Genomic DNA, 19,558 nt, shown 5'->3' with positions numbered 1-19,558 from the left:
AATACTTGTACTATTGATTGAGCCATTTTTATTTTTAATAGGTGAAAAATTATCAAATATTGGCAATTTCATGTGGCTCAGGCTCATAATACTATGTAGACTTTAGAGATTTTGGGCAAGGCAGAGATGAACTTCCAAAGTTTCAAAGGATCTCTCCTGAGGTCCAAATCTAATAGTCGAAGACAGAGTGTGAAACAACTGACCTCTTCCCAGTTAATTATCTTGGTTGTTACCATACTTGAATATGTGAGTCACAATAGTGGGATTGGTGAGCAGCATTTAAACTTCTTCCTCCTGGTCAGCCCTTACTTCTTTTGGTATAGGTCAAAGCCCACATTATTTCCTGCTTTACTGCATCATGGTAAAAGTAAGACTATAAACACCATGGGTTCATGTGGATCTTTTTTTGTTTTTCAAAAGAATGAGGCCAACTTGAAATTTTGAGAAATAAAAAAGGAACGACTATTTTGGCCCCCACTACCTAAGGATAGACATACAAAAATGTATGGTTTGGCAAGTTAGTGGAAAGAGCTTGGATCAAATCAGATGGTAGGCTCAATTCTTTCTAAGAGCATTTCCTAAAATGATATCAGACACCGACACTACATCTTCAAGGACACTGTTAGAAAAAAACTGTGGGACTCAGAAAGAGGATCAGAAGACAGAACCAAATTTGTAATGGACACTGTGATATGTCATATATATTACGTCTTCCATGACAGTGGAACTCACCATACTGCAAAGTCTCTTTCTGGTCATAGCAAAGAACGATCTCCTTATGCAAGGTCATTGCATTTTTCTGGAGTGGTGAAGGGTACGTAGCCCAGTGCAATGACCTTTTGGTAGGATAACTCTGAAGGGTCATCCCAGCTTCAGTTTCACCCACCTCTGCCCAGTTCTACTTCCTTCACTCCCCTAGAGATGTGGATCTCAAGGAGAATTCTCAACAAACTTTCTGTGTGTAAATCTTTATCTCATCCTGAATCCTGGGGAAAGCCCATTAAGATGAAATTTGAAAATTAGAAAAGATGTTATGAAATACAGCTAGATAAGGTCTTCTTGGGAACAAGAGTCCATAGGCAAGGAGAAAAATGAAAGCCCAGCAGGGCCAGCGTAAATCCTGTATGAAAATATCCTATCTCAATTATTCGTGGAACCTAATAGCTGAAGTTGCTATGTTTGAGACCAATGAAGATTCCATGTAAAATCAATAAAAAAGTATATATTAGCAATGGAATAGGAAAAAGAAAAAGGAATTCTTTATTCTCTGGGAGTAAACTGTTTTGACATTGGAAAATGGAGCTACTTTTTTTTAATTGAGTTTATTGGTACATTTTAAGGATACAGTACAGTTACATTCATTGTTGGGATCTTGTATCTTTACATGACAGGTGGTCTTGGTTCTCATTTTTCCCCTTGTCCCTGCCCTCCCTTCACCCCCTCCTCACCTCCCCATTTACAAGCACTTTATTTCCATCTTTTCATTTCTCACATTTTTTTCTTTTCCCTTATTAACCTCCCCCTATCCATCCCACCTTCCCTACACCTTTAGCCCTTTTCTTCCCATTTCACAATGTCAGTTATCTCATTAGGATCGTATGTACTATACAGTTTATTCACACCAGAGAAACTATTCAGTATTTGCACGTGTCACTTATTTATTTCACTTAGGAGTGTATCCTCAATATGTATCCATTTTCCTATGAATGAATCTAATTTCTCATTTTTTATGGCTGAGTAACATTTCATTTTGTAGAAAAACCACATCTTCTTTATCCAGTTTCCAACTGATGGGCAAATGAATGGAGCTACTTTTTAATGGAAATATAGTGATTTTTGTTTTTGCAGGATTTCCAGGGAACGCAGAGACCCACAAATGTTAGTGTTCCCAACAACAAAAGATTTTCTTTTGACACATAAGAAGGTTTTAGAAATTTTCATCATACGTAGAGAAATAATGCCAATCTAGCTAAGAAAAATTTCTGCCCTAGTAAACAGAGAATCTGTACTTCAATGAATTTTCACTTGATGAGACAATTTGAATCATTTTGAACAATTGTTTCCCAGAGTGCTAAGATAATCCTCTGAAATAGTGTTACCTAAATTTCAACTTGCATACAAGTAACTCTAGAACCTGGCTAAAATGAAGGCCATGTGTTGACAGAGCTGTGATCCTGCATATCTAACAAGCTTTTGGGTGACAACCACACTTTGTGTAGCAAAGCTTTGAAAGTATCATAGATAACATTACCCTTGCGCTTAGCAGTTTAGGAGTCTAGGACTCTAATATTGTTATTCATCATATTTGTTTACTCTGCTCTTTTAAAAATTCACCAAACTTAAATGAAGAGCTAGTAAGAATCATGTAAACATCTAATTTGAAATAAATTTAAACAGAAAGCTGATGCCCAGGGAGATTATGTAATTTATATAAGATTACTTGAATGGTTAATGTTAAAAATAGGAGTTATAATACTGTTCTTCTGAATGAATGTTCTCTTCGAATTTCTATACCACCTATTAATTTGTTGCTCCATTTATAGAGCAGAATGAAAATTTAGATAATTAATATTGTCAGAATGCTATAAAAGATTCTCTAATAAGTAGTTTTGTGTTGGATTTAGTGCCTTCTTTTCTTTTTCACAAAATTGTGAAATCTGGGCAGCTTCCTGGGTGGTTGAAGTCATCACTAAACATGTGAGTAGTACCTGACTGTTAAAAGAAAAAAATTAGAAGACTTGCCAGATTTAGCAAAACAATCAAGTCAACCAACAAAGAAAATTCTCACTTAAATTCAAATATTTGATAAACAAAGATTATTTTTTGTATGTTCAAATATTATCTGGAAATACTTATGCTAAATATCATAAATAGTGTATGTAAAGTTTAAATTCAACTACATGTATTTTTTTCTGTAACTCAATATTGGAAAGATATAAGGACGCACTTATACGAACTTGATTGTGATAATCATTTCACAACACTATAAATATAAGCACATTTTTTCAGTAATTAAAAGACATGAGTCAAACTAAAAAAGAGAAGAGCAGAGAAAACAAATGAAGAGAGTAATGGATGAAAGGATTTTGTAGATGTTCAGGTACATAAACGTATAAAAGGAAAATTAGCAAGAGTGGTAGATGGTTTTGATGAGCTAATGCAGAGTATACAGTTTTATTGTGCACTAGTCCTTAATTCCTGACTGAAGAAACACTCATAATTTAAGTGCTTCCTAATAAAATGAAAGTCCAAAGGGAGGAGAAAAAAGCCCCTAATAAGGTCACAGCTGGCACAATAAAGTAACCCTCTGAAAATCAGTGCTAGAAATAAATGAAATACTGCTAAAATCCAAAGTTTTATAAATAAATTGAGTTGTTACAGAATACATAGAGCCAAGGTAATAAAAGCTCTCTATATGTCAAAATTTAAACAATTAAAGTAATATTTACAATGAAAAATTAGGGAATACCAAAAGCAAAGAAACCATTCATCACAAGAAACTAGAAAAAGAACACTGGCATAAATTCAGAGAAACAAGAAGAAATAAATAATAAAAATAAAGGCAGAAGTTCATAATATGAGAAATAACTGGAACTAAAAGAAAAATTAATATACTAAAAGTTGTTATTTGAAAGATGCACTACTTAGACAAATCTCAGCATATACAATAAAAAAATTCAAAACCATCCGCTGTAAATGGGGTAATAAAATACATTACAAACAATCAGCCCTAAATTTGTGGATTGTTGTTCATAAAACATCCCATAATTCCAAATTATAAAAACTAGAAAAATAAAAATATTAATAGAAATAAAAGAAATTTAATTAGCAAATAAAAATATTCACTCAAATGAACCCAGAACCAACTTCACAGGTGAGTTCTGCAAAATTTTGAAAGAACAGATAATCCTTCTTTTATGCAAGCAGTTTCAGAAAATAAAAAGCAGAGTATACTATGTGAATAATATTATGAGCCATAAATAATCTGATCATTAAAAAAGAAATATATAGATGAAGTCAACATATGAATACAAATGCAAAAATCTTAAAGATTACTTAATGAAATTCAACATTACATGTTAAAATATACAATAAACATCTATGTTAACTCCACAATGACAAAAATATTTGATATCTGAAAAATCTATCACATGATGGATTCAACAATAAAATCCACATAATCATATCAACCATTGCTAACCAAGTGGTTAAGTTCTGCACACACACAGAAGTATGTTTTTCAAGAGGCAGAAGCAATAATTTAAGGCAGAAGCAATAATTTAAGGCCTGCTCTAAAATTTACATGGAATGTAAGCATTCATAAATAATAAATAGCTACTTCGATTTTGAAAAAGGGTACAAAAATGTGAAAAGGGAGACATTCTCTATCAGATGTGTTTGAGTAATAAAAATTTATAGAAATAAAAATAGTGCATTAGAAGGTAATAAGGGAAAAGAAAAAAATAGGAGAAAATGAAAAAAAGGAAATAAAGTGTTTGTAAATGGGAAGGTGGGGAGAGGGTAAAGGGAGGGCAGGGACAAGGGGAAAAACTGAGAAGCAAGACCTGTCATGTAGAGGTACAACTGTACTGTGTACCTAAAATGTACCAATAAACTCAATGAGGGGGGAAAAAAGGAACAGAGAAAAGTGGAACACAAGAATTGAAATACATACTCAGGCATTGTCCAGAATTTGGTATATTTTTGTATCTCACAAGACCAGATGACTCAATTTTTTCATAATTTCTATGAAAACATTAAAAAACCTGTTTTGTAATCCTTTAAATTTTCTTTTTCAGTTTTTGTTGGAATCGTGTAAAGTTTAAAGATTTAGGGAGAAATGGCATTCATATGAGATTGGCATTCTATTCAGAACCTGTTTGTTTCTCTTCATTCATTCAAACTCTCATTGTGTCTCTCAGCAGCCCTCCTTTATAGAGACCTTTTAAAAATCTTTTGAGGTTTGTCTCTAAGTATTTGTACCATTTTATTGCTACTGCAATTGAGAAGTTCAGTTATATTTTCTTTATTGGTAGTTGTTTAAAATTAGGGACATAATATATTTAGTAATATTTCTACTAAACTATGATACCAAATTAATTTTCAGGTTGTTCTTTTTTTCAGCTGTTAACTCAATTTATCAGAAGATAAAATTTTACTTCTTTCCTGCTTTATGTCAACCTCTCTTATCTCATAAAGTACAAAAGTAAAAATCTAACATCCCCATCTTATATTTACAAAGTAAATAAACTGCGATGATATTGAAGACTTTTATATCTCACTAATTTCTGCCCTTCTATGTTGCTTTCTTTTTTGCTTTTACTTTTGTTTTAATTTGATCTTTCCTAATTACTGATGGAAAAACTCTGATCATCAATATTATATCTTTTTATTTTCTGAATACTGCATAGACATTTAAAGGTATTGCTTTCCCTGTACATACTGCGTTGATTTCATCCACAAATTTTCTTTTTCTTTTTCTTTTTCTTTTTTTTTTTTTTTTGGTACCGGGGATTGAACTCCGTCCTTGCACTTGCGAGGCAGGCCACCGAACCGCTGAGCTAAATCCCCGGCCCTACTTAGCATTATTTTTATTCTTGTTAGGTTTCTTGGGTCCATCTGTTATTTTCTCCTTAGTTCCTCTTTTCCTGTCTCCTTGTGGGTGAATCAAGTTATTTTATCCTATTTAATCTTCCCTTTTGACTTTTTCCCCATAGCTATTTGTATCTATGTATATTGTGTCATTTCTCTTGAGGTTATTATATGTACCTCTAACTTGCTGCACTCTACATTAAAATAGCATTCCTATGTCATCTGAAATGCCTAGTATCTCTTAATTATAAGATAATCATTTATATAATGAAGAAAATCATATCTTTAATAGAGAATTTGTGTGAGAATTAATAATAGAGTATTTTGTACAGAGTAAATTTCAGTAAATGTGCTCCTTCCCTTGCACGGTGTTAGGGATTCTCATCTTTGAAATTCAAATCAATTAAACATGCATTGCATTGTATGTTAAAGATTTATATTCAGTGTTTGGCTAGGGTGAACCCAAACAAGGAAAGTGAAGAAATGCTGGCTAACAAGCTTCAGATTTTATGCACCGAAGTCTTCCGGAAAGTGGTCCTATCCTTTAGAACTGATGTAGAAGACCCTGGGATTGGAAACACTGTGAACATGGGGTGGTTCCTGTTAGGATTGCTAACCAGTCCAAGCTGAGACCACTCCAAACTGGAGCCCTTTTACAGCAACCATGAAAATAAACACGAACATAGGATTTTGCATGTGTCAACTGTCTCCTTTTCAACCAAAGAAGTATTTACTGAGCCTGTACTTCTTAGATGGCTTCACTTGTATTAACGCAAAGCACTTTCTGGAAGAAATCATGCCTTCTGTTTGTTTCTCTATCCTCCAATGCACCTGGAGTTTACAATAAGTACTTGATGAATTCTATGAACTTGATCTATAGATACACGGCCTTTGAAGAATTTCAAAGAAATATAACAAGATAGCTGGAAGATTTTCCTGTCAATACACTTATGTTTAAGCTCATTTTCTCACTCATGTCCTATTCCCCTATATTTTTTTCTTTTTCTTTTTCTACCTCCCTATATATCCATAATGCCTAGTTCTGGGTTTGGCATAGTACAGGTGCTTAATAACTGCTGACTGAATGTAGCAACCAAATTTAAAGGAATAAACATGGGACTAGAGATGAGAAGCACGAATTTGACCCTTCATGCCATTTTAATCTTGAGTGATAAAGGGCACTTTGACTCCTCGCTTCTGATTTTCCTCATCTGTAAAATAGGAAAACACTTATCAAACTAATAGAGCTCTTTAAAAAGTATATGAGAACGTACTTTGTAAAGCATAGAGGACCTTAAAATGTGCTTATTATTGTAAATGATTTTTAAAATTTGCACTTTATGTTACCTGTATGGAACAAATTTCTTTACATTCTTGGTCTTCTGGCTGAAGTAGAAGAAAATAAGGAAAACTAAGAAAATGTGCAATAAAACTCAGTAAATGTGAACTAAAATGACAAACATTTTGTTGGGTAAGTAGCATTTTAGTAAATGAAAGATTTTGGAAAGTTGTTTTTAAGACTAATGTTTTCCAGCACCATTGTTTCTCACTTGTGCAATAATAAACTTATCTCTAATCCATTACATTCAAGTCACATTTGTGTATCACATTAAGATTAAATTATACTAAAAGAAAGAATAAATGGTCAGAAATTCTGCAGTTATAAGAAAAGGTTTTTTTAATCTAACTAGTTTATTTTTTAAATAAATTCTTAATTTTTGATATCATGTGGATTTGTGAACTCTAAATTCTCTCAGTAGGTTTTATGTATTAACATAATTTTCAATGATATTATTGACTGTCTACTGCAGAAGAAGCATCCTTCTGGATCACCTGTAAGAACAGGGTACAAAGCTAAAACACAGGAAGTAGATAATTGTGTATTAATAGAACTGTAACTGGAGATTTCTGCTTCCGGCTATAATGGAGTAGCTTACAGTAGAGCAACATTGCTGGCAAGAAAAATTATAAAATATAAATTAAGTAAAAAAATAAGTTTGAAAGTATTTGAGAGCAACCAAAGTAGTCAGGACCTAAGAACCCAATATACCAAGAAGAAGACAGCTACGCTGTAGGAAGCCTAACAACCTATGCCATTTCAGTTCCTGAGGTGTCTCTCACATCCCAAGATGTGCAGAATCAGTATAAGAGGCCAGGGGGAGAAATGCCCAGAGAGAGTATTTGATTCTATGAGTATTTGATACACATACTGCTGAGGAAATAGAAATCATACTTCAGAGATTACTAAAGTGGAGAGCCCAGTTCCAACTTTCAGTAGAGACCTCTGAGGTCCAGAATAAAGAAATAGCTGGAAAATGTATCCAGGTTTACAAATATAGAGACACAAGCTCTAGTCTTCTTCATGACTTTTTGGATTAAGGTGATCTTTCCCAAATCTCAACACATTTAAAAAACATGATCTTGAAAGGAGGATACTATTAACCAGAGTCTCTACAATATATTCATTGTGTGATATTCAGTTAAAATACTATTCTGCATGATGGCATAAAGACTTGAATGAATGAAAATTCAGAGAAAAACTGGTCAATTTAAACAGAACTCCAGGTATAGATATTGAAATGATTGATAGATATGTTTTTAAAATAGACTTAAAATAGATAATTTCAAAGAAAATAAGAATATAGGAAAATTGAAATAGGTTTTCATACAGATAAAAAGGAGATATTTCTTAGTTAAATGAGATAATTCACCAGGAGGATACAGAAATTCTACAACTGTATATTTGCATTTCTTAATTTACATAGTTCCCATATTCACAAGTAACAGTAATCAGTCTCTCAACAATATGATTGAAACTGCAGTTTGCCCAGTATATTAACTGAAACTGCTTAAAGTTTAAAATTCACTGCTACCCTTTAAATACAAAATCACCATGTAAATAACAGATACAAATCATGACCAGTGACCAACACCAGTTCTGAGTCTGTCCCTGACTAGTTCATCTGTGTCACTGAGTATCTCTTATTTGAATCCCAACATAAAAATGTGTAGTTGTGTTGCCTCTTTGTTCCTTAGTAATAAAATCAAATAAAAATTTTCAAAAATGGATACCCCAAAGCAACACCGACCAACAAGGATGCAAGTGCAGCAAAGAAAAGAAAAATTGTGATCCTGGAAATGTGATCGATGGTAAATGGAGGTGTAGAAGAAATCCTTCTTCCATTCAAGCAACTCTAGACAGGCATCCAGAGAAACTCAACAGAGGTGAAGTTGTCAACATAAATTTAGGAAGTTTTGATAAAAAGAATGAAAATGTTCCAGAGGAAGTGATGTAAAAAAAGAAGTACGTGTTAGAGGAACACGATGTTGGAAGTATGAAAGATAAAAAGTGAAAATGTGATCTAGTCTTGGAAAGGATATAATTATTTACTGAGGCATACAAAAACTGTCTGCTTTATAACAAAACTCCTACATGAGGAAAAAAAGATTTTTAACACATACTGTACTTCTCAAGGCCTGAAGGACACAGAATACACACACACACACACACACACACACACACACACACACAAACAACACAGTCAATATAAGGAAATTTCAAGAACATGGTGGATGAACGTGACCTGTGAGATATGTAGCATGCTTTAATATTTAATGGTTGCATATTACACACCCATTTCACAATTACATGTGGTATTTACCAATAGTGACCTTATGCTGATCTGTGGATTGTGATTCAAGGTTCAACAAATTTCAAGAATTAAAATGCAGAATATACTTTTGATCACAGAAGAATCTAGCTATACTGCAAATCCAAAAATGTTTTCACCTGAAACACTACATTAATAAATAACTCTGAAGTCAAAAATAAATCACTGCAAAGGTTTTAAAATATATTTGAAATGGATAACAGAAATAAGCTATGTAAAAACATATGTAGCTAAAATTATGCATTAAGAGGAAACTTTAAACCTTAATGCATAGATAGAGAAATACATGCAGATAGATAAACGAAGATAATAAGCATGGGTGTGTGAAAAACAATGATCTACATCACCTCAAGTTACTAGAAAAAGAAAAGTTAAAAGCAAGCATAAAATAAAGGAAGTAGGGATGTGGGTGAAACTTATTGGTACAGAGAATTGGGTTAACATGTATAAAGCACTGGGGAGAAAAAGAAAAAGGAGGAAAATAATGAAAATAAGACCATGTGTATCTTTGTTTACATAAAGAGACTAATGAAAAGTTAATAAAAATGATAAATCCTTAGCAAATATGAACCAATGAGTAAACTAAAAATTAATATGCACTAGAAAGAAAATTAAACATTATTTAAAACGTAGTAAGTTTTTAAGTCATTTGTGTTTTCTCCTGCTATTTCATGGATTCCTCCTATCAGTCTTATCAGCCCCCACAAAAATAAAGACCCGATTCAAACATGGGCATCCAAAATGAACAGACATTTCTCAGACAAAGAAGTAAAAGCAACAAGTAAATATATGAAAAAATGTTCCACATCACTGGTCATTCGAGAGATGCAGATGAAAACAACACTGAGATTCCACCTCACCCCACAAAGAATGGCTGCTATCAAGAACTCACACAATAACAAATGTTGGCGGGGTTGTGGGGAGAAAGGAACGCTTCTCCATTGTTGGTGGGAGTGCAGACTGGTGCAACCACTATGGAAATCAATATGGAGATACCTGAAAGAGCTTGGACTGGAGGTTCCATTTGACCCAGCCATCCCTCTGCTGGGTATCTTTCCAAAAGAACTAAAAGAATCATATCACAGTGATTATGTGCACCCATGTTTATAGCAGCACAGTTTGTAATAGCTAAAACTTGGAAACAGCCTATTTGCCCATCTGTTGGAAACTGGATAAAGAAGATGTGGTTTTTCTATAAAATGGAATATTACTCAGCCATAAAGAATGAGAAAATAGATTCATTCATAGGAAAATGGATACATATTGAAGATATACTCCTAAGTGAAATAAATAAGTCACACATGTGTAAATACCAAATAGTTTCTCTGGTGTGAATAAACTGCAATAATACATAAGATCCTAATAAGATTACAGACATTGTGAAATGGGAAGAAAGCGGCTAAAGGTGTAGGGAAGGTGGGATGGATAGGGGAAGGGTAATAAGGGAAAACAAAAAAATGTGAGATAATGAAAAGATGGAAATAAAGTGCTTGTAGATGGGGAAGAGAGGAGGGGGTGAAGGGAGGGCAGGGACAAGGAGAAAAAATGAGAATCAAGACTTGTCATGTAGAGGTACAAGATCCCAACAATGAATGTAACTGTACTGTATCCCTAAAATGTTCCAATAAACTCAATTAAAGCTGGAAAAAAGAACTTAGTAAGTTTATTATTTTAGAAATAGGGACAGATTATTTGAAAAACTTGACCCACCAAAATTGATCAAATAAGAAATAGAGAACCTAATTTTTTTATATTTGTTTTAAAATTCTAATTCATAATTTAATTTTTTTCCTCAAAGAAACTTCTCAAGTCGGATATCTTCACTGGTGATTACTTTAAAAATCGACTTTACACAAAATATTTTAGAGAACTGGGGAAAAAAAGAAATTTATTTTAGGTAGATTTGGTTATAAAACCTGACATTATAGAATAAAGAAAGTTAGAAGCCAAGCTCTAAGGAATGTACATGCAGGAACAATTAACAAAAATTTTAAACAAGGTCTAGAACTACTTTAAAAGGACTCTACACCACTTCCAAGTTGTTCTTTGTTTCCAGGCATCTAAGTTTTGTTTAACATTTAAACATCTATCAAAGCCAAGATATTAAAAGAAATAAGAGAAAAATTAATTATATCAATAGATGTGGAAAGGTATTTGATAAAATCAATGTTTTCTTGCTCAGAAAGTTAGAAAAAGGTAATAAGAGAAGTTAAAGACTTAAATGACTGAAAAAAAAAACATATTAGATGGCTCTGGTTTAAAAAAAGAAAAACTCTCCCTGGGCTGGGGATGGAGCTCAGTAGTGCCATGACTGTTGGCAAGCACAGGGCCCTGAGTTCGATTCCCAGTACTGGAAAAAAAAAGAAAAGAAAAGAAAAATTCTTCCCAAAGGACTTACAGCATTAATGAAATATCAATCAAAATTACATTAGTTTTTTTTCACATAGGGAAATTGATAAACCAATCTCAAAATTTATATAAAATTCAAAGGACCAAGAATAGCAACATCACCTGAAAGAAAAATGAACAAATATCTATGACTTGTATTAGAGGACAAGAAGATATTAAAATACACAGGACTAGAAAGAATTGTAATCATTATAAATTATAAATATATCATGTACACTGAGAAGAAAAGGACAATCCAATAGAGAACTGAGCAAAAGACTTGACCATGCCTTTCAAAAAGGAACAAAATAAAACAAAACAAAAAGATCTACGTATGACCAATATACATTTAAAAGGTTTCCAATCTCCTTAATCAAACAATGCAAATTGAAAACACAGAGCAAAACCTTTATATAACAGAAGATTCAAAAAATTTTAAATTACAAGTATTGGTGAAAACATGAAGCAACTGAAACCCTCCCAAGCCTTGAGTGGTAGTAGAGTCATAAAACAGCTGCAGAAAGTTGTTTACGGTAATGGACTGGAGCAGGCCTACCGGTGATCCCTCGGTGCCAAATATACTGAATGGTTCACACACATTCATTAAAAAATACAGAAATGTTTACTACAGAACAATCTGTAATAGTAAAAACCTGGCAACAATATAAATATCCAATATATCAAAATAAATAACCAAAAATCAGTATTAGACTGCTTAAACACAATGTAAATTCATTTATTAGAATGCTGTGTTGCAAAGAAAATAAACACTATAACCAAGGGAAGCAAGAGGAATGAATCTCACAAACACAATGTTTAATGTGATAGAATCAGATGGAGTACATACACAATCGTGTTTAAGCTTACAAATAGCCAAAACTAATCTTATACACCTCGGTAGTATAATAATAGAAAAGAGGCAGAAGAGAGCTTTGTGACAGTGATTCTAATGCCCTATTTCTTCATCTGTATGGTTATTAGAGAGGATACTGACTTTGCAAAATTCAGTGAGCTTTGCATTTTTTATTTTTACACTCTTCTGTGTGTATGTTACTTTGATAAAGTCATTCTTCATACAGAAGGCCAAAATTCAAAGAGAGGTGAAGATAAATCTATCTATAAAAACTCTGAGATACCAAGAGGAAAGTTCCTGGCCAGCCATTCAAATGCACAATTTAACACACACGCACACCCTCTCCCCTGTCCACAACCTTCACAAATAACTGTTTAAGCTACTTACTTCGAGCCAAACTTCATTCTCCTTTTCCAGGCTATCTTCTGACTGCTCAGTCCTTTCATCCTGAGGCCTTTTTCCACGAGTGATGCAGGGAAACCAGCCAGTAAAGGGGTGGTGCTTGGGTAGATCTGGATGGTATGATGTGCAAATCTGAAATGCAATTTCAACCAAAAATTAAGTGCACAGTATGACAGATAAGTAAAGACTACAAACCTCTCCAGTATAAAACCAAAGGTTTTTTGAGTATCTAAAGATTTTTTTCTCAGTGTAGAAGAATTTCTTAATGTTCTGTTAGCCTCAAGATATAACATGCCAGTGTTTTTGTTTTTGTTACTGTTTATTTGTTTTTGTCTTTTGTTTTAGAGGGTTTTGTTATTGTAGTTATTTTGGTTTTTGCAGTCCTGGGGATTGAATACAGAGCCTTTGCATTGAGCTACCTTCCTGTCCCCCTTTGTTTCTATTTTGAAATACAATGTTAAACTGCTAAATTGCCCAGGCAGGGTTTGAACTTGAGATCCTCCTGCCTCACTCTCCCAAAGTGCTGGAAATACAGGTGTGCACTACCATATGCAGCAACATGCCAGTGCAGAAAATCACACAGAAGAGCTCAGTCCACCATCAGTCCGCCCAGGGATCTTGCCCAAAGAATAATCCTGGTACATTTTGGGCAACTTGTCCATAGCTCAGCAGAGGAAATCTTTCTTGGATAATGGTTATAGGTCCTTGCCATGTAACGTTAATTGACCCCAAAAGAGAGCCTACGGAGTCAGGGAGCTGTTGAGCCTTGGGCTACTGAATAAAGGAGCCAGGGAAGCAACACTCCTGGAAACTCTTCCACTGCAATTAGGGACAGGACAGACTAAAAGCCACTTCAGGGAGATGTCACTAACTCAGAATCTCCCGACTTTACTGACTTCCTCCCATTGGGCGCCAGAACTCTAGAGAGAAAGTTGTCAGAAGTGGGCTGAGGAAGAGTAGTGGGAAGGGCTAGTTGCCTAAGAATATCCATTTCTCTTTCCTTTCTTTTAACAAATTCCAATTTATTCAAGGGTGTCTGGTTCCATAAATGCTCATCTTCTTAGGGTACCTACAACTAAGGCTGACAAAATGCCCTGGATCTGTCCAATAAGATATGGCTGCAAGTCTACAGTGTTGAACTTCCACAAAGGTGCTATTTTCCCAGCACAAAGGGAAAGACTAAGCTGACGTAACACCAACTTCTCTATGGTTTGCTCCTTTCTTCCTACTTGAAACGCCAGTGGCACCAGCAGTGATGTTAGGGAAAAGAAAAGGAAAACTGCAACCAACAATAGATCTAAAAGATGCAAGGGTCCTTGATGAGATCTTTAACTGTAGCATCAACCTTGAGAAGTTGCTCAATATCTTCACAGATGGATTCCCAAGGCTAAAATCCAGTTATTTCTTCCTAGACTGAAATACCTGGAGAGCTAACCTTCACTTCTATAAAAGAACTGTACTGCCTATTCGTACAACAAACGAGAGTCTATTTGGCAAAAGAAGCATCTGGAATGGTTCACAACAGCCAAGAGCCCTTAGCCTTCTCAGTATCAAACTATAATCTATAAATATCAATAGTGTAGGATTTCAGAGTCCTCAGAGGATCTCTTATCTACTTAGGTGGATATTCAGGAAAATTGTACAATTAGACATTTGCATTTGGTACTAATTCCAATGTTTCTTCAACAATAATAATTCTTTAAGGCAAATTATACTTTGACTTTAATATATGTTTTATATTTCCTTTGGTCCTTATAATAAACAATTCAGATAATTGCAAAAGATATTAACGTACTCATTTATATATAAGTATGGAACCCAGAAAATTTAAGTAACTTGTTTAAAATCATCTAATGATAATAATACCAGTGGGGCCCAATAGTATAACCAGTCCTTCAAATTTCTTACTAATTCCTTTTCTTCTTTGAAAACAGGCTCTGCCAAATACAGAGCCTAAATGTAATTTCTGATATAAATGTTTATAAAATAAAATTTGAGATGCTTGTGTATACCTTGGAGTCAATCACTGGGAAATCCAAAGAGCCTAGCTGCAAATATGTGAAGTTCACTGAAGTGAGCACGAAGGGTAGGATTCCACTGCTAATCTAGAAGGCTTTCCCACAATATTGTCTTTGTCTGAGGTCAGTAAGGACAAACTTCATGTCGCAATCTGGAGCACAGTGCAAGCCCCCATTACACATTTACAAGCATCCCTTCGCACTTTGGCTCAGCCTTGACTTGAGGCATCTGGCTTAACGTACCACGGAATGAGGTGCTCCAGTTACCAGAGAAACAGGACACTTCCTCTTGTCTTCTTGAGAGGAGTAAGCCTGGCTGGCCCACTGATCCAGGTGTCCTTTGGGGGTATGGAGGCCACAGTCTGCGATGCTGGTTTCCTTCTCAAAAGGCTCACAGATTCCATCTCCCCCATACCTGTAGCAAAGGCTTGGCTCCCCTGAAAGGAAGCACATATGACACCAGGACAGTGTTTTTGTATTTCCCAGGAGGAAGTCACATGAAGGTCTTCACAGCATTTTTCTCCAGACCACTAAGGAGGAGCTGTGCCTCTGAGGCAGTCGAATGCCTACTCTGAATGCGCATGGCCCACATCCCTGAAGAAAGGGTACTTTCTCGCTGGAGGAGAGGTAGAGTCCATCTGCAGTGTAGAGTCAAAGAAAGTATTGAGACCGGGGGAGGGGGTACAGAAGCTATAGGATGAGTGTGGGAAATGTTTCAGGTGATTGAGACACTCTGGGGAAGCTAGACGTAGAAGAGATACAAAATAAAGGGAGGCTCGAATAAATGCTCTTATATATTTGAACACCCTCCATAATTTTAAAGATATTGAATTATTTGAAGGGTTTTCTCACTTCATTGTATTTCTTTCCCTTGCCCCCCGCCCCCCGAGTCGTACTTTGACTGTGTGACTGCTCTGTGCCTGGATCAGTATTGGCTTCAGGTTTATCATGGTTATTCTTCTTAGTTTTGGAAAACCCTGTGAGCGTAGTTTTGGCCTTGTTTCATAAATGAGAAATCTGAGTCTCTGCGAATTTAAATGACACCAGAGGATGCATGACTGAGAAATAGCCCCCTGCCACGCTGAGCCAGAGCAAACAAAGGAGAAAGGGATATTTGGGGAATACGGCTGGGGTTGTAAAGCAAACTTTAGACAATGGACAAGTTTCATAAGATAATTCCTACTAAGTGGGTAGTACCGACTCTCTTCAAATCTGGAAAGCTGAGAAATAGCCACAATGCTATTTATGAAATTCCATTGTCCCAAAATATGGGACAATAATATCTGTAATATCTCTAAGCATATCTCCAGTCTCCCGGTTCTACTTAAAGTAACGTGGCATTAAAAATACGATCAATATTCAAAACGAATCAACACCTAGGTACACATTCAGCAATATAATTAATAAAATTCACTGTGACCAAGTTTTTGGGGAGGGCATTTATTTCTACACAGCACCCCTATAGGGATATTCAAGTTATTTTTCAGCTACACGTGAACATATCATTGCTAATTATTTTCCATAATAATTTCCTGACTCTAAGACCCTTCATCTCTGCAAGCCAGGACTAAGCCACTCTTCAAAGTTCATGTTTCTAAGTCTACCAGGGGCTCTCAACTCTCTCCTGCACTCTTTGAAACCTGTGGCCTACTCCAGGCTCTCCCTCAAAGTTTGTCTTACCCGAGCATCTCCCCACAGCCAGGATACGCGCTTTCAGAATGACTTTCACACGCCGATTCATCTTCTTTTCTCTCTTCATTTCTACCTCTGTTCCTGTCTGTCTCCATCTCACTCTTTATTATTATTTATAAAATTCCATGTATATTTTTTAAAATTTTAGCCTAGTGAGTGCTTTTTCTTGCTTCTTGTATATTTTTTTACTATGGGATTAAAATTATTGTCATTATTAAAGAAATCCATCTGAAAATTACAGACTACTTTAAAAATACATTTCAAATTATTACTTCAAATCTTTTTTTTTTTTTTTCAGTAATAGGGTAGAACCCAGGGCCTTCATACTAAGCTACATCCTTAGGCTTTTTCTTTTCTTTTTGGTTTTTTGAGACAGGGGCTCACTATGTAGTTGAGACTGATCTGGCACTCACGCTGTAGCCCAGGCTGATCTCGAACTCACAGCAACCCTCCTGTCTCAGCCTCCCAAGTGCTAGGATTATATGCATGCACCATCACACCCGGAATTTTTCATTTTTTATTTTGAAACACCATCTCTTTAAATTATTAAGTTGCCTAGGCTGAATTCAAATATCTAATCCTCCTGTCTCAGCCTTTTAGAGAGCTGGGATTATAGGTAGGTGCCACCATCTCAGGTTTCTAACGAAAAAGAATGATATGCTTAACATAAAATAAGCTTACTGATCACTGAAAAGGATGTCTAGTGGTAGAACATCCCACTTTAACTTAACCCAGTAAGTAATTTAAATATAGTATTTAAGTATAGTTAAAATAATTTAGATATAGTCTTACTGGAGTTACAGGCTAAGGACATATGAGTCAAACTTTATGGGATCGAATGTGATAGAAATAAAGTCAAGTCTGCTCTTAAGTGAGACTTGAGCTGCATGCACTGAGGATGCACAGTGTTTGGAGAATGTGTGTTTGTTTTCAACACGAGGCCACTATGTGGCTACCAAAAAGAGACAATACAAACAGAGGTGGTATTAACAAATACTTGTGCACAGAAGAGGGAGGTAATCGGTTCAGTGTATTCTACACAGCTAGACCACATCTGGAGTATTGGATTCCTCTCTGGGCATTGACCACACAAAGCATGCCAGGTTGGGGTAAATAGGAAAGGGTCTGGAAACCTAATCACATGAGAGGATGTTTGTATTGGAAAGGAGTATAATGAGAAGGCATTTCAAATATCTGAATGGTAGTCAAATAAAACAGGGAAAAATGTATTCTCTGTAGTCTCGTAGCAAGGAAAAGGACCTGGTTTGAGCTTGGAAGAACTGAGTTCCAGGGCTGGCTCAAGAGGCCTTTTTGCATACACTTGGAAAAATCACTGAAATGTTCTGAACCTCAGTTTACAAACTAGAAAAAGGTAGAAAAATTTCACAACAGATGAGACCACTTTTGAGCAAAATGGTCTGTTCCAAAGTAAATTCTTCAGTGCTAGAATTGTCTAAGCACAAGTTACGGGCCCATCACCAGGATCTGGTAGAAGGGAGTTCCATAAGAAAACAAAACTAGATTCCGAGTCACTGCTCGATGGTACCCATGAAGGGCGTGAGTCCCTGTCAGACTCTTGGCACATGAAAGACGATGAATACATGGTACCACTGAGTATGTGGTACATCATGGACATTTTGCAAGTGGATGAATGATGGGTGCCTAGATGAATAGATGGATGCGTGCATGGACACTGAGATTCTATGATTCCGTTCTTTCTCTAGAAAGCAGGGGCCTTTGAGTACTTGAAACCTTAGTAAGCTCTACATAATTATAATCGTATCATCCAACTTCATCTTGAGTTTTAGAAATACAAAAGTGGTTTCAAGTGCATTGCTATTTAAAATACTATTGATGTGTGGTTATGCTCTACAGAACTGCTGCGGCCTGTACAGGTGGAAACAGAAAGTAACACGCGTCTAAGAAACCTGTTGATGGCAGTTTTTATCAGAACTGAGAGAAGCATTGAAGGTCACCTCCTCAAGGGCCAAAGGTTTACAGTAAAAATCACCTCATTATAATTTATTACCAGTGATTACCTAGGACAAAAAATATGTGTGATTTTTATCCTTCATGATTTTAGTACAGCAGGAGACATCATGTACTCCCTTTGGCTTAGAATGAGTCCTTACATTAGTTTGTTTGTAGAATCCATATGATTTTGTTACTCGTGGATCATTTTGATGTTACACATGATAATATAAAGGAACTTCTTGGAAAAACTAAGGTAGGAAGCACTAACCTAACGATTCAACCTGAGATTCTGGAACTGTATGTCCTTGACTCAAATTCTAACTTTACTACTTCCAGTTTTATAAGTGGACACAAATTGTTTAATGCTTCTATGCCTCAATTTAGTTTCCTCATAGTCCTGATAAGTATTAAGCTGGATAATTTATGTGAAATATTTAGTGCCTGGAATACAAAATATGCCATTGTTTTTCTTATTATCACTAAGTTATATGCTACACAATATGAAAGACTCAAAAATACACTGAGATATCTCTAAAACTCAGAAATAATTATTCTAGGCAGAAAGTTCTAAACTCACCCATACAGTTGAAGCCTTCCTCTAGCTTACATGCTCTTGAACACCCATCTGCATCCAACAGGTCTCCGTCATCACACTCTTCTCCCAGGATCCTAAAATTATACATACAGGTGCAAATAAAATGTTTTCTTCTTTCTTAACTACCATCATTTTAATTTCTTAAAATCCTTCACTGTATATTTAAAAGTAAGAGATGGGTTAAAATAGAAGCTAAGGAAATGCTCTGATTTTAAACATACAGACATGTGTTTTGCTTAATCAATTTAAACAATCATTATTGATTGGCATGTCTTGGGGTTGTGATCATTCCTAGTAGTTCATGACTAAAACAATACCAAAGAGCTTAGCTCTGTACTGAATGGAATCTGAGAGGGAATCTATATATCCTGCA

General features: G+C 35.2%; 1 protein-coding gene across 1 annotated transcript in view; it reads right to left on the bottom strand.

The window, feature by feature from the left end:
- Pappa2 (pappalysin 2) overlaps nucleotides 1-19,558 on the bottom strand; it is a 340,416-nt gene that overhangs the window by 109,767 nt on the left and 211,091 nt on the right. Inside the window, exons 12-14 of the mRNA XM_010630208.2 lie at nucleotides 19,168-19,259; nucleotides 15,168-15,361; nucleotides 12,892-13,038 (exon numbers count right to left, since the gene is read on the bottom strand). Coding sequence (XP_010628510.2) covers nucleotides 12,892-13,038; nucleotides 15,168-15,361; nucleotides 19,168-19,259 — 433 coding nt within the window. The remainder of the gene's footprint in view (nucleotides 1-12,891; nucleotides 13,039-15,167; nucleotides 15,362-19,167; nucleotides 19,260-19,558) is intronic.

This window comes from Fukomys damarensis, unplaced genomic scaffold, assembly GCF_012274545.1.
Source record: "Fukomys damarensis isolate Sample0158 unplaced genomic scaffold, DMR_v1.0_HiC HiC_scaffold_11, whole genome shotgun sequence".
Lineage (NCBI taxonomy): Eukaryota > Metazoa > Chordata > Mammalia > Rodentia > Bathyergidae > Fukomys > Fukomys damarensis.
Note: the sequence above shows the minus strand (reverse complement) of the source record. Positions and strands in the feature narration are given on the sequence as shown.